The sequence below is a fragment of the Ptychodera flava genome, chromosome 20 (genome assembly GCF_041260155.1).
Source record: "Ptychodera flava strain L36383 chromosome 20, AS_Pfla_20210202, whole genome shotgun sequence".
Taxonomy (NCBI): Eukaryota; Metazoa; Hemichordata; class Enteropneusta; family Ptychoderidae; genus Ptychodera; species Ptychodera flava.
The window spans coordinates 17,965,115-17,986,151 of record NC_091947.1 but is presented as its reverse complement, the minus strand read 5'-3'; the positions used below and the strand labels follow the sequence as shown (position 1 = coordinate 17,986,151).

The 21,037-nt window shown below is 37.6% G+C and overlaps 1 protein-coding gene across 9 annotated transcripts in view; it reads left to right on the top strand.

Annotated features, from left to right (window-relative positions):
- Positions 1 to 21,037, top strand: part of LOC139120205 (PDZ domain-containing protein 7-like) — a 36,116-nt gene that overhangs the window by 12,165 nt on the left and 2,914 nt on the right. For 2 of the 9 annotated variants that reach the window (XM_070684393.1, XM_070684391.1), the window contains 15 exons: positions 242 to 416; positions 1,672 to 1,869; positions 2,230 to 2,462; positions 2,907 to 3,085; positions 4,170 to 4,314; positions 7,057 to 7,188; positions 8,359 to 8,634; positions 9,518 to 9,699; positions 10,098 to 10,189; positions 10,575 to 10,666; positions 11,252 to 11,311; positions 12,519 to 12,602; positions 13,042 to 13,972; positions 16,761 to 17,194; positions 18,502 to 18,602. In XM_070684393.1, the coding sequence (XP_070540494.1) occupies positions 242 to 416; positions 1,672 to 1,869; positions 2,230 to 2,462; positions 2,907 to 3,085; positions 4,170 to 4,314; positions 7,057 to 7,188; positions 8,359 to 8,634; positions 9,518 to 9,699; positions 10,098 to 10,189; positions 10,575 to 10,666; positions 11,252 to 11,311; positions 12,519 to 12,602; positions 13,042 to 13,972; positions 16,761 to 17,194; positions 18,502 to 18,602 (3,314 nt within the window). The remainder of the gene's footprint in view (positions 1 to 241; positions 417 to 1,671; positions 1,870 to 2,229; positions 2,463 to 2,906; positions 3,086 to 4,169; positions 4,315 to 7,056; positions 7,189 to 8,358; positions 8,635 to 9,517; positions 9,700 to 10,097; positions 10,190 to 10,574; positions 10,667 to 11,251; positions 11,312 to 12,518; positions 12,603 to 13,041; positions 13,973 to 16,760; positions 17,195 to 18,501; positions 18,603 to 21,037) is intronic. The other 7 variants (XM_070684396.1, XM_070684392.1, XM_070684398.1 and 4 more) reach the window with 5 other exon arrangements.

Below are 21,037 nucleotides of genomic sequence, written 5' to 3'. Positions count from 1 at the left end.
AATCATAATAAAAAAAAAGTAAAAATTGTTGTCTGTTAATATATATATTCCAGTAGTACAATGGATTTTGGCTAATATTTTGTAATTTTTCATTAAAGTTTATCTAACCGTTGACATTAGAGCTAATTTCATCAGTAAATTTGAATTTGAATAGAATTCATAGTGTCTACTTTCTTTACGTTTGCCTCAGACAAAATGAGCTGTGTGCCATTTTACAGTGTCAATCTTGTTCTATACACAGATCGGAATGGACTAGAAATCGGTGATCAAATACTCGAGGTCAACAGCGTTAGTTTTGATAATGTAGCTACCAGTAGCGCTGTCATGGTATTGCAAGGAAGCAGCCGTCTCCGAATGATTGTCAAACGCACCGGAAAAGTCCCCGGATTCAAATTTGCCAAGGAAAAAACGTCCTGGTGAGTGTCATTGATATGGCATATGTAGCGGTGTTTTTATTTACCATGATAATTATGTACAAATGTTGTACTTGAGGCCAGCTATTCTGTAGTTTTGAGGTCAAATATCACGTACTGGGTTTTTTCTATTGAATGCCTATTTATAGAAATTATTCTCATCAGCGTTTTTTTTTTTTTTTTTGTCAGCCATACCAGCAATTATGAATAGAGATGTGTGACATCTCTTGTGTTTCATAGCAATAATACCTTCCATGCTTAACATAGTAAAGGCTGAAAACAGCTGTTATTTTTGTTTATAGCCCAGGACTAGGGAGCAAAATATTCCTTGTTATGACCAGGAAAATATTCTCATATTTTAAAATCAAAGATAGTAGTACCATTAGTGTATAGAGAAGCCATATTTTTGTAGTTTCTTTCATCAAAGCATGATGGACAGCTGTGCATAAGTTTGGACTCTTTTTTTTTAATCATACTCATATATATGTACCAAGATTTCAACAAAAACAGACCATTAGGTCATGATGTAATTCGCATGTCAACAGTAAAAGCCTGTGTTAATGTACAGGCAGCATTCACAAACCTTTGTAAGTGCAACAACACTCAAATGATAAAAAACAACTCTATCAGATACGTGCAACAGAAGTTATAAATTCCAAACATAGCTGTCGTCCCTGTTATGACTAAGAATAACAGTGGTTGACAGAACTGTTACCTTGTATGGTATCCGTCTATTATAATTTCAGGACAGTATTAGGTTAGTGTGTAATCTGATATATGTGTGTCAATAAACTGTCTGGAAACAGATGGACTGTATCATCATCCATACACACTCATGAATATTGTGAATATTGTTTTGAAATTTGAGACATTCATATGTTTTTACCAACTCAGCAATATGGCACTGACCGGTCATAATCAACTGTCTGATTAGTATGTGATGTATCTCCCAGTGACTCGAAGAGTGATTCTAAATTATTATCAGGCATTAATAAAAATTGAAATGTACAGATAACATCTGACCAAAAATGATACTTTTGTAGAGGGAATTAATATTTGTACAGTATGTTGTATGTTTCAGTTTATATTTTATTGAGAGGGCTATTTTGAGAAGGATGTATTGACAACACCTGCATTGGGAAACTCGTGCATCAAGTGTTTGTATTGGTACATAAATCATTCACAGCCAACAAATATCGATGAGATACTCAAATTCTGTAAGTGTTGTCATGATGTCAACATCTTTACTATCACTCAGGTATGACACTCTGAAGAGAACCGTCGTCAAAGAGCACAGAGTGGACGAGAACGAGGCACCGAACACAAACAGAAGTGAAATGCACATCCTCAGTGGAACAAACGAGAGGAGAGTCACTCTGCATACAGGGGACAACCAGGTTCTTGGATTGAACATCAGAGGTGGCTCAGAATATGGTCTTGGAATATACGTATCAAGGTAATAAAAGTCTTCATAAGGCTGTGTGACAACCTCACCTTCAAGTCTTCATCAGAGGCTTCCTTTTTGACAAGAAATCAGACCAACCATCGTTGTTTACTTAATTGTCTTTTTCCCTAATAATGTAATGTAATGTAATGTATAATATTGCTGCATAGCAAGAATGGATTTTTTGCTCAACTCTGTTATCTCCATGGCAAAATTTGGCATCTGAGAAAAAAAATGGGGGTGGAAAGGTTTCAGAGACTACAATTCCTGTATGGACACCATACAGGCCATCATCACTAGGATGAGGTCTGATAAAACCCACAAAACCTGGCTCACCCAATGCTATGAACTCTCATTATATCTTATCCACAGAGTTGACAGGGGCGGCCCAGCAGAGGCCAGTGGCATCAGGGTGGGCGATCTGCTGCTGGATGTCAACGGGAAAAGTTTTGAAAACATCACGCACGGCGAAGCGGTGGATTTCCTCCGGCGGCAGAGACACCTGATCATGACCATCAAGGATGTCAACAAGTTTCCAGCTTACAAAGAGATGATAGCTGAGTATAGCTGGACAGATGGGGAGCCAAGAAGAATAAAAGTCTTAAGTAAGTGTATTCTTACAACAAGAGTTAAAATTCTTTTTCAAACAGGAAAGCAAACATGTAAGAAATTCCAATGTATAAAATAACACTGAACTTGTATTATATGGGAAGAAATAATTTCTAACAAGTGGTAGTGCATCTTGAACTGTGCTGTTGCAGCATAAACCATGCCAAACTTTGAATTTGTCAGTGTAACCTGATCATATTCATTAAGCTAGTTATCCACCACCCCTGTGAAATGGGCGCATGCTGTGTTAAAGAATTCTTCATAGTTCATCATAAGTCCCATCGCATCATAGCAAATTTTTATTATCTACCACATAAGTTTTATCTACCATGTTAGTTTTTGTCCTGTAAGACTACATGATAAAAAAGTTTTGATCCCCATGGTATGTTTATCAAATACAAGTGGCACTCCAAGCTACATGTGTATTTATTTGAAAACAGGACCCAGTACAGCTCCTCCAACCGTCAACCATACCTGGCAAAACAAGAATGGTCCGTCCGACCCAATCCCTGACGACATTGTAGACAGGTACGCTCAGATGTTGGATGAAGAGAGCCAGATAACGTCAGAAGTGGCCGAGACGAATCTCCATGCTGCTCCAAGAACTACAGAGTCACAGGTAAATCATGGACAGCTACACGGTCTGTTCTGTGACGTTCACAGGCTGTCCTTCAAAATAACACAGAGTTGAGGTAGTTGAGGTATGCACCTAGAAAGCGAAAGACTAAAACAGGAACTTCGCCTATAAATGTTGGATTATCGTAAATCTATGCAAATGTGAAAAAGTCATGCTACTGATCGGACGTGCCGTGTTTGGTCCCAGAATCCCATAATTTTGCTATATTTAAGGCATTCATTGTCATTGAATCTTGTGAATGATGTAAAATTTATAGGGACTAAACTTGAATCGAAAAAAAACTAAAACATTGTTCCGTTTTTTTTCAGAGAACACATGTTTCAAAACGTGCATATGTCACGAAAGTGCCCATCATGATTATTCAAATTTATCACCAGGTCAAAGCGATGCAATGAGAAAATCAAAAACTCCCAAAGTGTATGCAAGTGGCTGCATCATCAGTAATCCCCCTATTGTGCGCCCTCGGTCCTGTAACTTCCTGTTTAAACTTTTGCTCAAACTTTCCCCAGTGGAACTTTCAACCATTCTCTTTCAAAATCAACAATAAAAATCGAGGGTCACAGTGTAAAGTTTGTTACTAGAGAAACAAATTACCTAAAATTTACCAATATTTGAAATTCAAAATGGCCGCCATCCCTATGTTAACACTATGGGGGAAAAATGTTTGATTTTCGAAAAACTAAGACGATGAAAATTTTCAGGCTCAAATTTTCTTCCTCCAAGAGCTTTAAAATGAACCCCCAGAAAGTTTGAGGTTACGAATATCTGCCCCATAGATGCATTCTACTTTGAAACTTTGCCTTGACTGTAATCATGTTGTATACAGTTGTGATTATACCATAGATTGTAATGAAACTTACATAAATAAAGAGTTTGACGTTTCAAAATTTTCAAAAGAGTTTGACTGTGGCAAGTGCAATTGATCAAAATTCAAAAAGACAGAAAATGCCTCATGCTAGTTATGGCAAGTAAATACTCAAAAGTCTATATTATCTTGAGCCCAAATTCACATTGACAAAAAAAAAATGAACATTTCACAAACATGTGAGTTGGGGTCTTTTTGTAGACCTATGCAGTTGATCCACCAGGGGAGAGTCCGGCGGAGAGAAGTCAGACCAAGAAGTCTTCCATTGGTATACTCACAGTGTTGAAAGGCAACAAGTCTCCAATGTCAAGATCACACAGTCTCAATATCAAATACAATCCTGATGGTAAGATGACAGCAAAGAAAGAAGAAACCTTACAAATCCTTGGTGTACTTTCCCTGTTTTGTGTCTGTGCTGTTTTTACATACTGTGCATGATCAGTGTATGAGTGTTAGTCTGTAAGTGTTATTAAAAGTTTTCATTCATGGCTGTCTGCTAATCAAACCAAATTCAAATATAATTTGTTGTATTTGTTGAAATCAGTACTACAGTAACCTGGGCAGTTTGAAATCTGCAAGTTAAAGCCTAGATTTGAAAATTACCGTCTGTCTAAAAAATAGCAACATTTTACATAGCAAATGTCTTGATGTGTTTGCAATGTAAATTTAGGCTGTCGAGTCCTTTTATGTAAATCACAGAAAAAAACTAAGCAGTGAAACAAGTACGCCTTGTATTGAAGAGAGAATGGTTCAAAACAGTCAGTTATATTTTCAGATCATGTACACTTTCAAATCTGTTTTTTTATTAAGAAATTCAAGAACATTTCAATATTTTTGTATGTAACCAAGTTAGGTCTTATCTCTTCAGCTAAATCAACCAGATGAACACTGAAGCTATTCAATGGAAAGGGCTCTGCTATAACTCATGAGTGATGTATTCCTGTGGTAAAATAGCAAATTTGGATATCAGTTTTGCTGTTGAAGCAATATTGTGTCCCGCAGTCTTAGTTATTCTGCGTTGTCCAGGGACCACATCGCACACTGTGAAATCTGCCAAAGCCCCTGCTAATACAAACTCAACCAAGGCAGCATGGAAAATGACAAAGTAATACATACCTATGTAGAAACTGTGATGTGAATGTCATCTTCATGAATTGTACATGCCAACTAGATGTAAAAAGATTTTTGTCTTTGATGAGTATCTTCTCATACAGATATGCTTAGACGATGTAGAAAGTGAAATTGTGATGTTTGTCTTTGTTTGTCTGTTTGTTAATTTGTTTTTTGTTTGTTTATACTGTATACTTTCTGAGTACATAGATTGTTATTTGTTTGTGGATTGTATAGATTGTTATTTGTTTGTGGATTTTAATTAAGTGTTGGTGGTATAGTGTTGTCAGTTGTGACATTTGTTGATGCATGCGCCTGGAATCTGTCTGTCTATCTGTCCGTCAGTCTCGTTTGATTCCTATCTCCTCCAAACATGTATACTTTTACGTCTCTATGTCAGCTTCCTGTGGTGTAGGCATGTTGTTTGTACGTCACTCTGTGTTTGTTGTAAAATATCTCTTGACTTGACAAATCTATGACAAATGTGTTCGATAAAATCTACAACTCTATTATCACACCGCTCATGTCACGTCACATCATGTAACATAGATCACGTCACTGCAATCCACACATCACTGCATATGTAAACACATAGTGTGTTTCGTCCACCCTGATAAGCTGTTGTGGGTCTGCCACTCTGTTAGTGCACTCTGTAAGCTCTCCCATTCTCCCAGTACTATACTGTCATGAAAAGTAATGTATTGTCCCACGTGCTTTTAAAATGTCAGTTCCTATTTTTAGCTCCGAAGTAAAATAAGCACTGATATAGATGTTATGATTTAGTGCTAGTGAAAAAAGTTAAAATTAGCCATTTTAAATGAAAGCGTATACACTACCAATGCATGAAGCTACTGTTGTGCCATGAACCTATTTAACCTCGAAAAGCTTGCATTTTCAAATCATATAATACTTGTGTAATGAAAGGGAAATATAGTTTCACAAGGAAACCAGTTTTGTAAATACGGAAATTGATGTCTCCTATTGTTTCTGTTTATGTTTAATATGTACTGTAGCGGCTGTGCTGGCTGAATATCAAAATGTATTGCTTATCAATGAGCACTACAGTTACTGTAATTTTATTGTCTCGTTATCCCTTGCCATCCTAATCCCTAATTTGTGATATGTTGATGAGGTTCTATTCAAGTAGCCTGAGGTCATCTAAGGTCAGAGGTTATACACTCAAGACAGTAACTTCAACTGACCATTCCATCAGCTGTTGAAGGGAAAGAGAATTAATTGAACAATTCAAATGATGCTTTACAAAATTCCAGTACTGAATGCAAAATCAATTTCAATGGAATCAATGCCAAAAACTGTCAGGGAAAGTATTGATTACAATACTGCAGTGTCCTTTTAACGTTCACATAGAGTTCATAGCTTAGAAAGATAGGAAATTACAGTATAAACAGAAATCAAACCTGCACTACTGTGTAATTACATTCATAATGGTATAGTTCATAACCAGCAGTAACCAGTATATTTCAGAATCAGCAGTAACTAGTATAGTTCATAACCAGCAGTAACTTGTATAGTTCATAACCAGCCGTAACTAGTATATTTCATAACCAGCATTAACTAGTATAGTTCATAACCACCAGTAACTAGTATAGTTCATAACCAGCCGTAACTAGTATAGTTCATAACCAACAGTAACTAGAATTCTTGATAATCGCAGAAGTTTAACTTTTCCCATCTGGATAAGGATGGAAATGCCAAGCCTCTCATATCAGCTAAATCTAGTGTTCCTTTTCATCCTGATAATGCATGTTTTGTAGGATTTCCATGCCTGCCTGGTTACTACACAAATGTGACTGTGTACCATCCCCATATAAAGGCAATTGATCAATGGCTTGCATGTGCCCCCTCTCCCTTGCCCAGTTATAGACACCAATGTAAAGATGCATCGTATATCGGTGTTTTTTTTCTCCGATTCTGGAGCCTAAAGGAAACCGTTCTACGTTTACTCACTGCTTTGTAGATTTAGAAGCAAAACAATTTTATAATGATGAGAAGAGGGGAAAGAAAGTGAAAAGATCTCGCTCCATCAAGGAGATCTTCTTCCGCAGCAGGTCAAAAGATAAATCAGAGAAAAGCAAAAATGGATCTCAAGGTAAAGATGAAAACATAGCAGGGATATATATATCTCTCTCTCTCTCTCCCCCTTTTTCGCTTGCAATTGCTTCTGCTTTTTTGTGTTTTTGCCGTTTTAACAGCAATTATTGACAAGAGATTTGTTTATTTCTGCAAAGGTAAGAGTGTGTGAAACTAAGTGCACATAAAGTAACTAAGTTTTCTAATTTATGCACCCGTAACCATGGTAACCTGGCTGGTGCCCCCCCATACTTTGGTATGTAAGGTTACCATACTTATCTATTACTCCTCCTCCCCAACTAAATAACAAACCAAATTGTGTAGTTTGTTGATTTACACTGAACAATTGACTTCATCTTTAACACACACTATTCCGTGTCTCTTTCTCTCGGCATTGAGATGCTGAATTCACGTGTGCCCTGAGTGAGAGTGTCAGTGCTGTGCTTGTTTTGCGGTGATCTGTCTCTCGAAAAAAAACTACATTAATTTGGGAATATGAGGGCTGGGGATTATGATGATACCATGTGGATGTCATTCTAATTCCAAACATGACTGGTGACAGAAAAATCCTGCAAAGAGAGCTGATATCACAGAAGGGTGACGTACTGGGGATGGGTGTAACATCCTTCATTTCAGTGGTACCATCGCATTGGGGGTTTTTGTCAACTTTCATCCCTAAGTGCATCAATGAGAAATGAACTCTAAATCAATTCCTGGCTCAGTAATGGGTTCTTTTAGACTGTATGGGCCAGACATGGCCAGGTTAGCATTGTGGGTCAGATCATGTATTGTGGGCTGGTGCTTTCCAGGTAAACTTCATTTCCTGGATATTGTCGGTATTATATCTCATGTTGTATCATTGTACATCGTGAAAGCTGAAACAACGTACACAGTCTGACCTGAGTTGTATGTGTAGAGGAATTGACAGTTCTGATTAGGCATGAAAAAAAATTAGTTCTTTTGGTACAGTACAAAATGTGTTTTTTGTCTATGTCACCTTCCAAAAACAATTGGTGACTAATTTGATTATTGAAATTTTTCTGCATTGCAAAAGACCATGTTTTTAACCGTTTAAAAATAGGATGAAAAATTATGAATAGTGCTTCTGTAACTTGAGAATTTGTGTACATATATCATCATTTGTGTGGAAAGAAATGGGTATTTAATTGCTGGGTATCCATTGGTCTAGGTACGGCTGCAACCAAGCCTAAAACAAGGCTGGGGCTTGGCAGTTTCATGACATCAAAACACAGCAGCAAATCATCACCGAGGGAAGAGGCTGTCTCTCCGGAAACGGTCTTCACGACGCAAACCGTGACCACAACCTATGCCGCACCGCCCCCTTCAAACGGAGAGGACAGGGACTTTGAAGTGCACACGGTGCCCACGATAGTGGTCAGAGAGCCAAACGGCGAGGCAAGATCTGTGGAACCAGAGACCAAAGTTGTCAAACAGGATAGTTCAGGTACACAGAGAGTACATAGAGTCTGCAAAGCTCTGTGTAGTTTCAGAATTTACCATTAATTTCTGAAGTGTAGACAGCAAAGTCTGAAAATGCTGATTTGCTGCATGACAGACTATGCTGTCTCTTCACTTGTACTGTAACATGATATGCTTCTTTTATTACTAAGTTATTAAATATTGAATGAATATCAAACATGATGGCCCAAAACAGTGAATTACTCTCTCTTTGTAGAACAGCCGCATGAAACAAAGGTGCTAGATCTCCTTTGCCTTGCTGTTTATCACAGCAGCTGTTTTGTAAAATGTGACTGAGCATGAGCACAACAGATTGTAAAATACCATTGGACATTGATGGAACAGGCAAAATCAAAATGCTGCGTCCTTGTTTATGAATGCAAACATATTAAGATAACATCCTACCATAGCGAAAACAATACTTACATTCTATATTCTACTGTGAGTGTTTATATACTACTGTGAGTGTTTAACCCTTTGAGCGCCAAAGTCAATTTTTGACGCCTTTATAAAATATATCCCAGTCAATTTTTTTCAGAGTTTGACCAATATTTTGATTAAAAACTGTAGCTGACAAAATGTTATGTCCAATTGGTCCAATTTTTTCCAGAGTTTGACCAATATTTTGATTAAAAACTGTAGCTGACAAAATGTGATGTCCAATTGGTCCAATATTATCAAAAAAAATTGCAGAAAAATTCATAAAAATTGGTAAAATGTTGCACTAGAATTCTGTTGGGAAAAATTACAGCACTCAAAGGGTTGAATAGTTTGAAATTCAAAGTAATATCTGTGCTTTGTAACAGATATGAAGATGTTAATAATGCAATATTAAGGTATTAATATAAACATTTTATTTTTACCGATAGCTTTTCAAGATACGTATGGAAGCATTGGTAAGAAGAGAGGTGTGTTTATACACGGTGCTGGTACACAGATTATGCTGCAGCAAACGTCCAGACAGCATTCATTACCAGCCATAGAGAGTGCTGCCAGGAAATATGTAGACAATGAAGATGAGGTCAATGCTATTATTAGACATGTAAAAAGGGTAAGATTGGTTTCACCAAAAATGAGGATTTCTTCTCCTTAGAACGTGTCTAAATCTGACATCTTGCTTTCATTTATACTGGTCTGTCCTCAAAATACCTATAAATGGTAATACATATTTTTGAGACATATGATCTCACTTTTGACAATCAATGAGAGTGCATAAAACATGAAAATTTTTGTTTCAATTCTGGCAAAATATAATTTTGAAAAGTAAAGCATTCCTAGCAAATTCTCTGTAGCAAAATCCAGCATGTCTGTTATGAAAACTTACTACAAGTAGTGGAAAAGAAAAATGCTGTCATTAAATCTAAAAGTAAAGTTTTCAGTGATCTGCACCTGTAAATCATTCATTTAATATCTCACTGACAATTCTCTCACTTTTTTGCCCTTTTACAGTACATGGCAGAAGGTGATGTGGAAATGCTGGTGCGTCCACTACTGGCAATTTTAGATAAACCAAAGAAAGTAGTTGTACTCAAAGAAATCAGGTAGGATATAACATGTTGTCTGTTTTCATATGAACGTTCATTTGGTCTGTAGTTTGACCCTTTTACCGTCATGGTTTAACCCAAAGCCATTGTTTTCAACGGGGAGTGTGGACCAGTTTACAGGGAATTAGGGTTGGACAGGTTAAACATGCAATTCTTCAAAGATAGTTCAAGACAACAATCATGTGCTCATTTAATTGACCTCAGAAAAAGTCGTTGAATTCTATGGCAACGAGACTCAATAATTTCTGTAGAAAAATCGATTTGTGAATTTTTAATAGTGTCAGTGTCTCAAAAAGGTAAACATTGATTGAATCAGATGTGTTGTTCTCTACTTTTAACACAAGTACATTTGTATTTTAATCATTGAATATTTTTGCTATAGACCTGTGATAATGCCAACTGATATCGGTAGATTTGACAGTATGGTGTCCAGAACTGAAGTAGAGGCTTATGATGAATTGCAAGTTTCAACAGGTAAGGTATCAATCATCATGTCTGTGTTTCATTGTATGAATAAAACGTTTCTATTCATTGTACCTTCAGTAGCCCACAGTGAACATTTAAATGGAGTGGGCTTTGTCAAGCAGTTCATAATAAAACCATAGAAAGATTATTGCAAAATATCCGTCTGTTTGTGTATGTATTGGTATGACAGTTTTTGTGTCAAATGTACCCATTTGCTTCACTCAGATTTGTGGTATGCAATTTGTGTCATCGGATCACTGTTAGTATGATATACATCTCATATTATAAGAAGGAACACCAGACCAGTGGACCAGTGAAAATGTAAAACTTGTAATTTTTTGTGCTCAGACCTGTGGCTTGATACGCTCACTAGACCTGTTTACCAAAGAATATTAGGGCAAACTACACTATACCAGACTGAATTACATTACTTGAGTACAAGTCAACCAACTTCTCAATAGATTTGCTCATACCTGCAGTACAGTGACAAAATACTGACATAATTTTTAGATGTTTTGAAGTAAAAATTTCCCATAGAATTTATCAATCTTAATAATTATCCTCACTTGATGTCTGCATTGTGTCCTGTTGTAGTGTTTTGGAAATTTAATCATGTTAAAGGGAAGACAATTGAACAAGTGTACGAGACAGAAGGTGATGATTAAAATTCAAACTTGGTGCTGTTCAGGGAGATATTGGGACTGGCTGCATGTTGAATGAATGAATGAAATGAAATGAGCATGCAGTTTGGGGCCAAACTTACACTATATTGTACAGACAACTTGGAAATTGACCAAAATGCTGGTGTTTGCCAGTGACTATGAGGGTAGCATGTGCCTGGAGATGTGAAAGTCTCACATGTTTTTCCTGTTTTCATCATATATATATATATATATATATATATATATATATATATATATATAATATGATTTTGAATGTGAGTTGGGGACAGATATCTTAAACTTTGACAATACGCTTTTGGTCTACCACTAGTGGGGGCTCATTTTGAAGCTTATAGAGTAAAGAAAGTTTTCATCAGCTTAGTTTTGTGAAAATTAAAAATTTTATCACCCCCTCCCAGAGATAACACAGGAATGGTGGACATTTTGAATTTCAAATATCAGTTAATATCAGATAATTTTTTTCTCCAGATAAGGAACTAGGGATGGTAATAATTCCTTCTATAATGCCAAGTTGAATGATCAGAGTTTGCTGTCAGAACTCACAGACTGCATGCAATCGTCTTGTTTTGCCATGGCAATTTGAATTCCAGTGTATTCATTAGCATTGGTGAAGCCAGTAATCTGGAAACTTTTGTTGGGAAAGTTAATGGGTACAGGTGTACGGAAAATGTCGAAAGAAAAAGGCAACTTGCACGGCAGGGGTGTTGGGATATTCATGTTTTGATAAGAGCACATTAAATGTCATCTTTATAAAACCGTAGATTTCTAGTCTCAAGTGTTCAATTCCAAATTTATCTAAAAAGACATAATGTATCACATATTTACATAGATGTGTATATACATGTATGTATATATGTAAATATACATGTACGAGGAGATTATATATATAATTATATGAATATAAATACTGTGTTCTGTGAAAGACTGTGACATAAGGAGAAGATAAAAAACAGGGTGACTTGAGAACCTCAGTTAAATTCCCTCCACAATGGTAATAATAATACGGTGGCAAAATATGGACGGTGACAAAATGTTGATGATTACCTCAAACAATAGTAACTGTTGGTAAAATTACTGAAGTGCATGTTGTACATACCAAATGCAATCTCTCGACATGTGTATGGAACTTTTTTCCATCAATAGTTATATGTGTTTTATATGCATCTTCCCTCAAACAGACCCCTCAACATTGGAGGATGAACAACTCTTACAAAAAACCAGTGAAGGCCTGCCAAAGAAAACCTTACTGGCCACAAAACCTGGTACGGTAACCATATCATAACTGGACATCAGGGCATTGTACCTTCACTTGTCATAAAGTTACCTTTTGGTTCTGAAAAAGTATCACAGACTTTGATGACAGAAATAACCAATCATATTTAAGTTGGATGTGGAGTTGTTTATCAGCAGCTTGAAATGAGCCTAGAATATCAGCTGCGTACATCAGCTCTGTTTAACCCCATACAAAAATTTAATTTATTGGTCAGAATACAATTCCTGACACAAACAGTCTCGATGCAGCCCGTGAAAATTCTTTCCACTGCTACGGCAAAGTATTCAGTCCATAGTTTTCTCTCACTCAGCTTGTCAGACAAGGCTCTAGTGCATTTGCAACCAAGAGAGAGAATTTGCAAGTTCTTACTCGTTTGAAACTTACCACAACTCTAACAAGGTGACTATTCTTAACACAATCTTGTACAGGTATGAAAGGAGACTTCACTCTGAAATCCCAGGAGCAGTATGAGAAGGAGAGACGGCGCAAGGAAGAATTGGAGAGGTTGAAGAGAGAGAGACAAGAAGAGGTGAAGAAACAGAAAGAGACGGTCGCTGAAGTACAGGTGCAGTCACTGGCGTACAGTCACGTTCCTGTCATTGGGCCACCACAGACTAAGAGAGATAGCCCAGAACCTGTGAGTAGCACTCCTAAAGCAAGTCCGGAGGTTGTTAGAATTACAAAGGAGACTGAAGGAAGTGAAGGGGAGGAGAATTCCGGCATTGTCTTGATTAAAGTCACGGAGCAGTCGGACTATGCGGAGATCAGCCCAGTCAAGCAGGAAACTGAGGTACATGTGTCAGCCAATCAGGTAACAGAATCGGCTGTCGGTCAAGTGATAGAATCAAAAGTTGCCGTCAAACAGATTCAGTTGGATGTGCCAAGTGAGGACAGCGACAGCGATGAGGACGTTGACTCTGATGTGGATTCCAGCGACAGTAATGGCAGTCGTAGTGGTATTTACCACATCAATGCGCAGGATGATGAGAGCGACAACGACAGCGAGATTGTCGCCGATGAGCTAGCTTTGACCACCGGTGACAACCACGATCTCATCGTCACATCGGTGTCCTCAACCAGAAGTAATACATCTTCACCCATCTCACCTGTATCACTCACCAATGAAAGCTCCATGTCCATCAACCTCCCCAGCTCGGCTTACTCATCAGCAAATCACAGCCCAGCTCCGACATCCCCACCCGCCGAGGACACCACTGACGGTGTCTCGGCACTCTATGCAACTGTAGATTTCAGTAAAAAGAAGCCAAAGTCAACATCGCCAAAGGTCATCTCCAAAACGGTTCATATAAGTGAAAGTTCACCGCCACCCACTCCACCTAGAAATGTCAGGGGTATATTGTGAGTATCATCCATCGATCATTTCATCTTCATTCTTTGTTAATTGCCAGCATTCATCGCTGTGTGTAACGTCTTATTCCATCCAAGGTGTGTGTTACTGGTGCTACGTTACCACCTCATTTCAAGGTCAGACTTTTGGGGAAAATGGTTTGACATCTTCACATCAGTCATGGTTTCACTTCTGTTTCAAACATGCCAAAGCCATTACTCACAAAAACTTTGAGGCTCAAGTTAAAATAAAAAAATTGTGAAATATAGTATGAAATTTTAAAAGCTAGCATGGCAAGCAAAACCAGGAATGCACTGTTCCTTTACTGTAAAATTAAATAAACATCGGAAAAATCAACAAGGAATTCATAACTTTTTTGATAGATAAAGAGAAACTTACCAACAATTTGATGGTGATTTTCCAACTTTCAAATTTACACGTATACATGTCTCAGAGAAAAAAGTATAGTCTTTCCTGTTGAAATGGTACGAGGGATAAAGTGGATACAGATATTGCCATTAAGAAGTATTTTATATCTTTGTACAGATTGATATATGCTTATCAATTCAAATTTCAGTTGCCACTTTTTGTACTCCTCTAATGATTTGTCACATCATGGCCAATGATGTCTGATGTCATTGCAGAGTCATGCAATCAACTTAGCTTGAACAAAGTCAGATCTGCAACCCAGTACAGTGTTTCAGCCAGCTTTTGCTTGCATGGGGACACAGTGACCCATAGTAGGTCTGAATGGGGGACAAATTAAATTTTTGGGGGACATGTAATGTATTTCAATAAAACAACATAGCACAGTGTCATTATGTGTCATTATGAGCTGGTACTATATTTGATGTTCAATAGGCAAGTTAGGTGAGTGCATTAACGGTAAGTATATATAGTAGGCCAATGGTGTTGTGCAAAATTGTGCCAACATGAAACTTGCAGTATCATTAAATTTACTGCTACCATGTGGTATCCACATAAACTGTAGGGCTCCCCCTAAGTCACCAAGATGATTAGCCAACTCATTAGCCAAATCAAAAATCTTGTAGCCCCTTTGAACATATTTTAGGCAGTTTATGATCTCAAGTGTGGCAACAACTTTCTTGGTATTCAGGAGTCCTTCATTTTCAAATCAAAATGTTTGTATTTTACATTAAAGAAATATTTGTTCAGTTTTTATTGCATTAATTATCTGTGTTTTTATGACATTAAAGTGATAGAAATATTTTTTCATTTCTCGTGGTAAACTTTTACCACCAGAAATAAAATTAGGTGGCAATTCTAAAAATCAGGTAGCAATGTGAAGTGTATATTACCAAAGATACAGAATATTTCTGTAGCATTCTGTCAGTGTTCACAGAATGACAACTTAATACATTTAAGCTACAAGCTCCTAATGTGGCAAATTTATGCAGTTTTTAAGTCATGATGAAAATTTTGTGAGCCACACACATAAAAATTTTCCATGCAGAAGAAAGCATTGGGTAGCATAGTGGCAATGTAGATACAATTATTGTGGTGTTTAAGGCCCTGGTGTTGTGTCATAGTTGTGATCAAGGAGGCTCGATAGCGTCTTAAGCATAAGTATTTTTCTTGAGACAAAAATGGTTTGGCCAAACCCAAATCCTGTAAAACAATACACAATATTGATATTGTTCATTTAATTTCCCAATGTTTTAGAGTAATCATTGTTTCAAAGATTATGATAACATTTTAGCCCAGAAATATTTTCATTTATATTTTGATATCATCAAGAAATGTCTAGTGATGTTCACTATTATATCATTAAACTTTTGGAATCTGCAGAAATATTAAAATCATTCAGAATCACACCATTTCTTGTATAAGTTATAGCAGTTTGAAATATGCCAAATGGACAATTTTAATAGCTCTACTTTTGAATTGTTGCTTTGATGTTAAGTTACCATGCAAAATTGAAGCTCTCAAATGTGAAGATTTGAAAATGAATATGCTTACTTCAAGTACTGTTGACAATTTCCCTTTGCCATGACTCTTAATAAAGTAGAATTTAAAACTGACAGTCAAGCTAAATGCCATTTAAATTGGAAGGCACCAAGAAATTTCTTTTTAACATGCGATTGTACCTATTGGCCCTCCCTAGGTGGTTTCTTTTGAACCATAATTGTGTACTTAAAGGGTCTTCATTCATGACATCACGTGAAATGACCCAGATTTGACCTTTCAGAAAACCTCAGTTTTTCTCCTTTTCACTTGTACAATGACTCTGTTTGTGAAAGTTTCCTTAGAAATTATGGTTTTTGCTATCAAACTGAGTAGCTGCAGGCCAAATTTTGATGCAAGCAATGTAGGTAAAACTTGAACTCAAGGACGACCGGTACGCGGCACTATGCAGAACCAAGCCTCAGTGTATTCATGGACGTTGTGCGTCCGTGATGTATTGTAGTATCGAACAGCAACAATGTTTGTTTTACGTACCAGGGAATTTGTAACTTTGTAGAAAGGAGAGTAAACTGTTTCAATACATTGCAACTTTGTAGGAAGGAGGGTAAACTATTTCAACATCTTACAACATTTTATTGTTAGCCGTAGTTTTCTGTCCAGGAGGCACTGTCTAAAAATTCAATAGCCACTAAAATATGGCCTACTCAGATTGCGTCATGGTGACCCACAACGGTTATTTTATCGGGACAAAACAAAAAGAATTGCGTCAAATGTCGCAATGCCGCACGCTGGCTGAAACACTGCCAGTACGACTTTTTTTAAGGATTCTTTTCCTGAGTGGTTACAAAAGATCTTTTTCCTCTCATTAAACAGAAAAAACAAAGATGAGGTCTCACTGAGTTACAAAGAGCCCTCCCCTCTGAAAGAAGCCATGGCAACAGCGGATGTGAAGCTGGTGTCTCACTCTCCGACAGAAGATACCACACCTGAAACCCCAGAGGTTTACACTGAAGTGACACACAGCACATCAGAAACGGTAGAAAACCAGACAACATACACGACAACCAAAACCATCGTAGTTGAGACATCGAACACAACCTCAGAAACTTTAGAAGTTGAGAGAGCAAACCCAGCGACAGACACTGTGGTAACAGAGACAGCAAACCCTACACCAGACAGTGTAGTGGTAGAGACAGTAGAAACGATATATGAAGTTCCTGCACCTCCATCCCCACCCCCACCTCCTCCTCCTCCGCCGCCTCCTCAAGAAGTTACTATTGAACTCAAGAAAACCAAATCCTCGCTTGGTGAGTTATCATACGTTTTGATAATAATGTGGTTTATTTTATCAAACTCACCAAAATTTGTAGCAAAGAATCTAACTTCCTCAGGTTTACAGCATAAACAACTGAATTTTGACTCGCCTCAACAAAAGCCTCTTTCATTTCTTTGATATGTTTCAGTCAAAAGAATGGGCAATAATATTTGGTAGTAACATTTACAGGAAATGGCATGGGTGAACATGAAAAGGGAAGGTTGGTTAGTGATCCGTGGTATTTAGTGCAAGTGGACAACAAAAATAAGTGGATTGAACAGGGCTATTGTTAAATTATGTCAATATTTGAACGGGGAGGAATGGACAAAAGTTGACTGCTAGACATAATGGCCAAGTCACTTTGCCTATTGTGCTGTCCAAGAATGGAACAATCACTGTCTTTTCTTCCAGACTCACGGGCATTGGCTTCTTAGGTATTTGTCTGGAAGTGTGTAAAATTTAGAAGTTCTGGGCCTTAAGCTCTGTTATGAGTATGAGTATGGTGGCTCTTATTTTGTGAAAGTGAACGACACATTTGTGTGATTGTTAGGTATTTACCAAGCTAGCTTACCTCTTTGTGCTGCTTGTTTGGTTTGATCCTATTGTTGTCAAGGACAGTTCGGACATATTCAGTGGAAAATAAGATTTCATTTTGTTGTCCCTAATATTATTGAATTCCAGAAGTTTCACTTTCATGCTTGACTCTCAGAATTAGTACATGTACAAATGCCACTTGAGCACAAATAATCACTACTCCGGGGTTTTATAACAAACACACTCACATGTAAACCTATGTGTAGCTTACATTCACGGCTCACCATGTTCCACAAATATTGTGTAAGTACATGGTATTGGTAGTACACAATTGTCAGTCTCTCTTCTGATATTGATATAACTAAAGTGTCAGTGCCACGACATTGTAAAGTAAATTATGCTGCAATTTATGCAACTAGTTTCTAAAGTTTGGTCAGATATTTTGAAAGACAGCATCAATAAGTAGTCCATATAGCTTTGCATGGCCAGACACTGCAAGGTGACCAAATTATGCTGTGACCTTGGATATACTGACTTCTAGAAGTTTCTGATACCATGTAGCCTATGAAAAATGAAGCCTGCATATAAACAAAGCAAGCAACATGCTGGATTTAAGTCAATTATTGAGTTCCCTTTGTGTCCGATGTGTTAAATGTGTCAATTTGACCATTTTGGAGTTATTGTTGATTTCAGAAATAATTTCCAAAGTTTTTATCGTACAGTGTAATTTTGTTGATTGATATTTTACTTTGCGTGTCTCAACAGGTATGAGCATTTCTGGAGGCAGAGATTCCAAGACACAGCCAACTGTGAAGATAGAGAGAATCTTTGCTGGCGGCTCAGCTTCAGACAATGGCAAGCTCAAGGTCAGTTCACAAATTCAAAAAACGTTAGGACTTTGCCCTTCCTTGGTATGCCAACTAAATACATTTTGTTTTCCATTTAAACTTTCAGATATTTAGAAATCTTGAGGAAAAATACATTAGTATTGTATTCACCTTTATACACTGGGGCTATTCAGTGTGAAAGAAATTGATAGTTGCTGCTCGGTCAAATTGACAAGTTTCGTCAGTCAGTCTGCACGACGACCGGGCTTTTCCGGTACCATTGCATGACGGGTAATATCGGCAAAAATGGCGTCTTTCAGTGGCGTCATTAAAAGAAAACAAAAGCCAGCAATATCCCCAAAATAAAGATGCGGTTTTCTCATAAAGTAAGGTATATTTTACTGTTTTTGAGATGGTAAGTGTCGGCTATAGGTCTGAAGAATATTGTCGACAAATTTTTTGGCAATATACATATTTTAAAATATAATTTTATCACTTTTCAATCGGGTAGCTAAAATTACTTGATTTTGAACGAACTCAACTTTCAAAACTTGTAATTTTTGGTCTAAAGAGTCAATCGCCAAACTATGCAGATTAAACGTACCCCATTGTCAATATAAACGTAAAATAAAATCATCTGGGCCACTAGGCACGCGATCGTCGGCTGAAATGGAGCGAATTCACGTGTGTGAATATAGGGCAAAATATGAAAATTTTGTCAATTTTGTGGCATAATCCTGCTGTTGAGGACGACGCTGCTTGAAAAAGGCTGCAAGTGTCAATTTTGGCATAGCTTCCACAATACTGTAAACGGGTGCTAGAGTCCCGCTCGCTCGGCTGGTGACCTCACTGCACGAAGATATGGAGGGTACATTTTCTGTGGGGTTGACAGGACCTCTCTTTGAAACTTTGTAATTTTTGGTCTAAAAATCATGTAGACAATTTAGTACGAAAAATAAGACCTTGAGGTATTACTCATTACTTAAAAATGATTAATTTTTACTGTTGTTCGTTAAAATGTGTTCTCAGCACAGTAAACTTTTGAGCGAAACAATGAAAAACCCTAAAATTTTCAAGCCGATTATGTTCCAACGTAAGTACCGTCAGAGGAATGCAAACCTCTCCAATCGGCAATGGTTTACTCCTGGCAACATACAGCTTCATGTTAGTCATCGGGGCTTGCCCCTTCGTCGGTAATTGCTCTGATTGACACGATTTTGAGTAACTTTCAGTGAAAACTATTGATTGACACACGTCAAATTCCAGTCATTAGGACGCGAAGCGCGGTACTAGCCAATCCCTTACCACTTTCTTGAATGCAGATTAGCCGATTATTATTGCCCTCAAAGTATGACTCATCAGCTATGCCTTAATAAGGTAAAATAGGCGTAAATAATCAAGAAAACCAAGGCTAACGTCGTGGCGCGAAAATCGCATATGTTGTAAACAAATGCTCATGAATAGTATCATATGACATCTCAGAGCTGTGCCTATTGGTGTAGAGTCTAGACATAATGAGGTCATGCATAATGAGCTGTCGTGTATTATTCGCTCATGAATGCTTGACTCACTGGCGAGACACTCGAAACGCACGGAACTTGCACAATACGGAAGAACTCGTCGGCGTATGAGCTCATTTTCTTTATTAATGTAGTAGAGGTTGCTAATTACAACAGCATTCAGAGGTAAACTTGTGGTAGCCCGTATTTGTTGAAAAAAATCCTGACAACTAAAATTTCTGTCGATGCAACTGGTCTGCGATCGCAGGCAGTGTTTCAAGCGTTCGATGAGAAGGGGTTATACTGCTGCCCGTCACTGCCCGACAGGAACTTTACCTTCTAATATCTGTAATCAGTCGGATTCTCTGTACCAGAGCCCATTACTCTCTATGAAACCAAACAAAATAATAGTCCCAGCCGTCGATTTTTCATCGAGTGTCAACGATCATTGATGGTATTGTCCATACAACGATGATCGTATCCGGCATCCAAACACTGCCCGTCAGGAAATTTGCGCTCCAAATATATATTGATGACAACAGCTTTGAGACAGGATTCAGTCATAGTGAGTAAAAACAGACGCATATTTTGTAGCTTTCTATAAATATGGTAGTACTCTTTGGGGTCTGGTACACAGCAGCTCTTTGATGTTTAGACATCGAATCTTGACAGTCAGTACGGCAGTCGACGGGTAGTTGGACCGGTCGGGAAGTTCATGTTATCGCGACATTTAGACCTTTCAATCTAGGTTTATTCTAGGAAAACTATTTTTGTACCCATCTTCATTTCTACCGTAGAAAGATAATTAGCTTTAAATTTGATCCGTAACTTTAAGAACCATGTGAGTTTCTGTTCTTCTGTTTTGATGTTATAGCATCGACATCGGTCAACTCTCGTCGAAGTGTCAACCATTTATGCACAGGGTGGGAAATTTAACTGTCATAGAACACGTGCATATTGAGGTTGTCAACGTTT